Source organism: Schistocerca nitens, chromosome 2, assembly GCF_023898315.1.
Source record: "Schistocerca nitens isolate TAMUIC-IGC-003100 chromosome 2, iqSchNite1.1, whole genome shotgun sequence".
Lineage (NCBI taxonomy): Eukaryota > Metazoa > Arthropoda > Insecta > Orthoptera > Acrididae > Schistocerca > Schistocerca nitens.
The window spans coordinates 873,534,541-873,542,237 of record NC_064615.1 but is presented as its reverse complement, the minus strand read 5'-3'; the positions used below and the strand labels follow the sequence as shown (position 1 = coordinate 873,542,237).

The following is a 7,697-nucleotide window of genomic DNA, read 5'->3' as shown; positions in this document are numbered from 1 at the left end:
CTAGACTCTGAGAAGCTCATCTGCAGAAACCAGCATGGTTTTAGGAAACAGTGGTCATGCGACACACAGCTGGCTCTCTTTGTGCATGATATACAACAGGCTCTAGACACGAGCTCCCAGGTTGGTGCCATATTTCTCGACTTTCGAAAGGTGTCCGACTCAGTTCCACACTGTCGCTTGCTCTAAAAAGTGAGCGCTTACGGTCTATCTGATGACATATGCGGTTGGACAGAAAGTTTTCTAACAGACAGTGAGCAGTATGTCGTCCTGAATTGGGTGACTTCAACAGAAACAAGCGTTACTTCAGGTGTGCCCCAGGGCAGCGTAATAGGTCCGCTGCTTTTTACGATTTACGTAAACGATCTGGTGGATGGTATTTGCAGCGGCATTAGACTGTTTGCCAATGATGCTGTAGTCTACAGGAAAGTAATATCACACGAAAGTTGTGAACAAATCAATGAGGATTTGCAGAAAATAAATGCGTGGTGTAATGACTGGCAGTTATCTCTCAATATTAATGAGTGTAACCTACTGTGTATAACAAGGCGAAAATCCCCATTAATGTATGAGTACAAAATAAATGCCCAGTTTTTGGAAGCGGTAACATCCGTAAAGTTTCTGGATGTGACTATTCGAAATGACCTCAAATGGAATTATCAGATTGCACAAGTAAAGGGCAAGGATGGGTGAAAAAGCATAAGCACTCTTTGCTACTTGACATTTCGTCTAACGGTGTTGAATGGTCCCTAGTGGTTCCAGCCTGTACACAAAAGTAAAAATTGTGGTTGTGCTGCACTCCAAATGGGTCAGATCACGTTTCATGAGAATGGAACCCTGCAATGTCCTTAGAGAAGAGTTGAAACGTCTGAGGGTCTCAGAGGTCGACAATAACATCTTCCTCATCGCACTGCGAACTATCGTTTTAAACCGCGAGAAGAGTGGGAATCAACGCCCCAGGGAAAGAGGTGGTTTCATTGAGGTCCTTTAAGCCGTCCCTGAGATCTTTTCTCGTCGGTTCTCAATGGCAACGTGTCTGAAATGTTTTCCTATGTCACCCATGAGAAAACCGCGTGATTTCAAAGCTGGGCGTCATGGTTCTAACCTCCATCGCAAAGGCATAAAACAAAAAAAGGTTGAAAATTGGGTAAGAGGGGTTGTGACGAACTTCCCATCATTTGATACGTCCTCGGCGGCAAGGGGCAGAATTGTGGTTTTATTTGGTGCCAGTGTGATATCATTAACCCACCTTACACGTAATATGAATTTCTGAGCTGTGCCCTTTTGTTCACATATGCCGACGCCTTGCTATTTGAAGCTTCGTCGAACCCAAGAGCAACGTCAGAGCCTGCCTCACTTATGCATCATTACAGATGTAGGTTGTATGCTCCTTTTAGCCAAATTTCAAACTTAAGCGTTCCAATGAGTGGGAATTACGGGATTATAGGAACTGCACAGAAAACATAATCGGACAGTTTCAGTAATACACAAGAATAAGCTTTCTGTTGTCACTCTTAACAGGCTCTTCTCCGGCAGTGAAGGACTGTCGGCGAAGTAGATTTTTAATTATCCCTCGTTCATATAACCGTCTTGCATATTGAACAATAGCATCGAGGCTACAAAAATTATCTGTGAACATGTATATCTACAGTCGTAAAATAATATGCGGCGTCTTAATTGTGTTTGTCATCGAACTTGTTAATAACTTTTACAAAAGTTCCCGAGATGAGTTGTTACAGCTGCTCGCCAAGTAGGCTTCACTGTGGTCCGTCTGATTCCCGAGAAACCTCTCCGTGACGTGACGTGTCCATGACGTTCCGTTGACGGCGTATGTGAATACCACCCTTTGAACAAAGGAGGAGAATCTTTTGACGTGACGGACATGGCGGTGAGGTTCCGTCAAGTGTGAATCCACCTTTATATTGATGTTCCGTGCGAACTGCTGACATTATTGCAGTCTGGGATTAATTGGTAATAACTATGAGAACTACGAACTATCGATAGTTTCTTCGACTTTCAACTCATATATTATCTATGGCTTTCAAACCGCCAGTTTTGTTTGGGCGGTGTTTTGATTTGGTTGTATGTTTATCCAACCTAGTTTCCAGTCTGCAATAGTCAGTGGTACGAGGGTTATGTGCCATTGATAACAACTGTGACTGTTACTTCAAGATTGTATACGACTTACAAACCACCAGTTTTGTGTGTGATGATTTAGTATCTAACATGCTTGTCAACACGTAAAGTTTGTTTTTTGTAATCGTACAGAGTAATTTAAATGGATCCTCCACAATATCTAGACAGCCAAGCATTGTTGAAAGGAGAGTATGAGACACAATTTTTCGGATTTTCCTCGAGAGTTTTATTCGTGCACCGTAAGTTCACTTTGTTTTACATGTAGTTAGTATACAAAAGTGGCTTTAAATTCCGTGTTTTGGCTGTCGTTCTACAGTGGCAATTTATTTTTTATTTGCTGTCATCGGTTACCGTGTTTAGCCGACGATGTCACATTTCGCGACACTTAAGTGCAACAACTTACACTGAAAATGTTTTGGGTAGATCTTTAATACAGCGTATCGTGTAAACTGCATACTTTCATAACACTTAAAAAATATAGTGTTCGATGGATTTCCTATTTACCCCTGTGTTTTATAAAAACGTTCAGTGATACACCGCGTTAAAGATCACTGCAAAACATGTTTTAAATGGTTTGTTGTGCTGAAGTATAGCGAAATGTGACGTTTGCGGTTGAACAGTGTACCATTATTAAGTTAAAAAGAAGTCTTATCTTTTTTAATCGCCTTTTTGGAAACTAATCTAGTCAAAACACTGCTCTGAACGCTTTTTGATAAGTTTGACATTTCGAACACCGAAGTTCTTACTTCCTTTCAGCGGTGTATGTATTTTATGGTTTATGGGGAACAATCAGCTGAAGATGTTGGAAAGAATAACATCCTGCGATACTGCAGAATGTGACTGAACTGATTGAAAGAAACCACCAAAATGTTCATAAGTTTGCCATATTTTGTAGCCTATATTACCCAATCCCCTCCCCCATACATATCCCCCTCACCTCTCGCATTAGCCCCCCGCCCCAAATTATTTGCTAGTCTCTCCTGAAAAGTTAACCAGGTTCTGTTAGGTTAGAGTGTCTGTTGTGTGAAACATAATCCTGTTCTTAATCATTTTCTTTAATACTAAGTCACTGGATTTTCTCCCCGTGTAGAGTGTCATATTTCATTCTTTATTGCTTTCAGTATACTTCTAGGTTTTTCCAAGGGTCCAGGACGCAAAGTTATATTTTAAATTACTAATAACAAATGATTTAAATATTTTTTCTTAAGTGTTATCAAGTTCATCACTTTTTGATAGAAATATTCTGTTTCCGTAGACTTTTTGTAATTGCTATTATATTCTTTTTATATTCTTAACAGTCCTATTGGCGTAACATATGAACTTAACTTTAGTCTAGTAAATAATGCAAACAATCATTAGGTATATTCTTTGAATTATGTCATCATAAGTAAATCGTGTCATCGTGCAGTATGTAAATGGTGTCTAGGATGTTTTTATGTGGTGGCTTCAGTTGTAGATCTCAGTAGTATGTTCTGTTTGTAATTATTGTTTTTCTTGTTGATGGTTGCTTAGCTCATGTTCACTATACATATATACATCGAGGTGACAGGTCATGGGATACCTCATTTTGCCCGATATGTTCAGCAACTTGGCATGGTGTGGGCTCATCAAGTTGTTGAAAGACCCCTGTGGAAATATTGAGCCATGCTACATCTTTACCTGTCCATAACTGCGAAAGTGTTGCCAGTGCAGAGCATTTTGTGAATGAACTAACCCCCTTAATTGTTCACAAAAATGTTCGATGGAATACATGTTGGGTGAAATGGGTGCCGAAATTACTGTCTCAAATTTACCAGAATGTTCTTCAAATCAATCATGAGCAGTCGTGGCCTGGTGATATGGCGCATTATCATCCATAAAAATTCCTTTGTTGTTAGGGAACGTGAAGTCCATGAATGGCTGCAGATGATCTCTAAGTAGCCGAACATAACCATTATCGCTCAATGATCAGTTCAGTTGGACCAGAGGACCCAGTCTATTCCATATGAACACAGCATACAGCATTAAGGAACCACCAACAGAGTGCACAGTGGCTTGTTGACAACTTGGGTCTATAGCTTTGTGGGGTCTGTGCCACACACAAACCCTACCATCTGCTCTTAGCAACTGAAATTGGGCCATGATTTTCCAATTATCTAGGGTCCAACTGATATGGACACAAGCAAGGGAGAGGCGCTGCAGGTGATGTCATGCTATTAATAAAAGCACTCGCATCGGCATATGCTATCCACAGCTCATTAACAGCAAATCTCGCCGCTCTGTACTAATGCATATGTTTGTCCTAAGTCCCACATTGCCTTTTGTTGTTGTTTCATGCATTAGTACTGACAACTCTATGCAAACACCACTGCTCTCAGTCATTAAATGAACGTTGTCGGCCACTGCATTGTCTGTGGTGAGAGCTAATCCTTGAAATTTGGTACTGTCGGCACTCTCTTGACACTGTGTATCTCAGAATTTTTAATCCCTTAACAATTTCCAAACCGGGATGACCCATGTGTGTAGCTCCAATTACCATTCCGCATTCAAAGTCTGTTAATTTGTCATGCTGCCATAATCACATCGGAAACCCCCTCACATGAATTACCTGAGGGCAAGTGTCAGCTCTGCCAGTGCACTACTATTTTATACCTTATGTACACAGTACTACTGCCATCTATGTATGTGTGTTACTATCCCATCACTTTCGCAACCTCAGTGTAAATCTGGTGGAAATGCAATCTGTTTAGGGGAGTAGTGTTCTGCATTATATAGTAGCATGTCAAAGCTGACATCTGGTATCGGCAGATTCAGTTAACCCAACTAGTTTGTCACGACAACCTCCTGTGTGCATTACAGATCACTATGCAGCCACAATTTACATTACAGAAATTAATATCAAAACAAAGCAGAAATTGTCAATGTACTGTTCTCTTTCTGTCTGTGCGCCTATATGATTTCCAAAACTGGCATTTTCTGTGACCTGTCATAAGCCTTTGACTGTGTGAACCATAGCATTCTCTTAAGTAAATTAGAATATTATGGTGTCACTAGCAATGCTGTGAAATGGTTTGAGTCGTATCTATCTAACAGGAAACAAAGGGTGCCATAGCGAAATACCTGTGCAGTAAGCAGGCAGTCTTCATCTGACTGGGAATTAATTACATGTGGTGTTCCTCAAGTTTCCATATCGGGTCAATTGCTTTTTCTGGTGTACAATAATGACCTCTCGTTTTTTACATTGCCAGATGGCAAGTCAAGTACAGATTTAGAAATAGCTGCTAATCAAATTTTCACTGACATTAAAAAGTGGTTTATAGCTAATTCACTGTCATTAAACTTCGAGAAGACCCACTAAATGCAGTTCAGAACCTATAAGATATTTCCTTCCAGCATGAGTATAACATATGAAGACATGCAGATCGAAGAGGTTGACAGTGTTAACTTTCTGGGATTACAACTCAAAAATAAATTCATTTGGGAAGGGTGTGCCACAGAATTGCACAAGCGCCTAAACAAGTCTGTATTTGCCATGAGAATTGCGTCAGATGTAGGAGATATAAATATAAAAAAATTGCTTACTTTCATTCTATTATGTCATAGGGGCCATATTCTGGGGCAACTCATGAAACCAAGCAAAAGCTTTTAGGGTGCAAAAGCGTGTGATAAGAATCATTTGTGGCGTAAATTCAAGAACATCATGTAGAAACCTGTTCAAGGAACATTGTATTCTAACCGCTGCTTCTCAGTACATTTATTCCTTAATGAAATTTGTTGCAAGTAATACTTCTCTGTTTCCAATCAATAGCTCAATACTAGGAGTAAGAACAATCTGCATAAAGACCTAAAATCATTTAACTTGGTCCAAAAAGGGGAGCAATATTCAGGAACACACATTTTCAATAAATTGTCAGCGACCATTAAAAAAATGGTTTCAGATAAAGCATAGTTTAAACAGTTTGAAAGACTTTTTGATAGGCATCTCCTTCTACTCCATAGATGAATATCTTAACAGAGACTGTTAAGCCAGCATAAGTAAAAATATCTGTTAGATTTCAGTTTTGGCAACACTTGCTCACAACAGTCAAGATTAGGTATTTTGGCTATGATAAATTCTGACCCTGTGTTAATTCTGTAAATATTAGGTGTTCCAGTTTACTGCATTGTATTAACCTATTTCGACTGTCTCCTGACAAATAATCAGGCTAGTTTTATGTCTTTACGTTACACTTCCTGACATGTTCCACACTCACAAGAATCATCTCATTTTTTGGGTCTATGGAACGGAAAAAAAGACCATATCATCTTAATTACAGGTCAAAGCTTATGTCAGTTTTTTTTCTTCTTCTTCCCCCCCCCCTCCCCCCTCCCCTCGTGAGCTTTGTCCTGTAACTAAGGTGATATGGTGTTGGAAATCATATATGTCCAAAAATAGAAAGATAACTGTCTATTTACTTTTTTTCAATATTAATTTTTATGGTGTAAGTTGTGGTTACAGATTGATGATCTGTAATGTAGCCCGAGTTCTAGGTTAGATTGAAACCTGACATATAGGTTGAGAGTTGGTGAAGCTACTGTATGTGTCAAGACATGCTTTTTTTAATGCCAGTATACATTGCATATTTCGTAGCAACGTGCTCATTAAAAATCCACTGTGATCATGTTGTTTTAAAGTTTTAATTTATTTGAAAATGATACTAACAAGAAAACTCATGGTGCAAAGTTCATCTGCATCCTTGGAGGTCAGCTGGTTTGTCATATTTTATTTTGCTAAAATTTGCCAGATGTAGTTGACTTCAGTTAGTGGTCATTTCATCACCATGTTGATGACATCACTCGATTGTTGTGGTATCATGTATACTAATCCCCATATTCAAGTACTACTTCACTTTGATTTTATTTCTGACATTTGGATTATAATTTATCTATGACCATTATAGTTTTATTTGTGTTTAGCTCTAGTCTGATTACGCCATCTGTCAAAGTTCTTAATGTATAATTAATTTCAAAATTGGGTAATAAAATGTTACTAGCAAATGAATACAATGGATTCAGCTACCTCTTTCATGGTAGCCTCAGTAGCTTTTCTTGGCTAAACCGGGACTGTAAAATGAATGGAAAATTTAATAAACTCAATCTGCTGATGACATTTTTACTTCACCACTGGACATTACAAAGCATAGCTTCAGCATCAGGGCTTTAGTTGTGCAAGAACCTGTGTACCAGATACAAATATTTCCGAATGACATTGTAACATGAAGTAATTTCCATATGTTTACATGTACATATGGGTATTACTTCATTACGCCTGTACACAACGGAAATCAGCAAAATTCACAGTTAAACATTTCTTGCATGCTGACTGCTGTGAAGGTTCTCTTGTAACAAATCTGCTGATAATGAAACTGTACTTCAGGTTGTACACTGTCAAAGTAAAAAAAATGGCATCAATAAGATACTGGCTGGATTTCTTTACAAGTTTTCCATTGATTTTTATCTTTTTCAATATGTTGTTTATTGTTGTTCTTGTGTACTGTAGACTAGAAAAAGAAGAGAGCAGGTACCTTTCACGTATTTTCTTACTC

At 38.8% G+C, this 7,697-nt stretch overlaps 1 protein-coding gene across 1 annotated transcript in view; it reads left to right on the top strand.

Annotated features, from left to right (window-relative positions):
* The first annotated feature begins 2,039 nt into the window (after positions 1-2,039).
* LOC126234683 (protein MIS12 homolog) overlaps positions 2,040-7,697 on the top strand; it is a 45,594-nt gene continuing 39,936 nt past the window's right edge. The window contains exon 1 of the mRNA XM_049943421.1: positions 2,040-2,372. Coding sequence (XP_049799378.1) covers positions 2,276-2,372 — 97 coding nt within the window. The 5' untranslated portion in view covers positions 2,040-2,275. The remainder of the gene's footprint in view (positions 2,373-7,697) is intronic.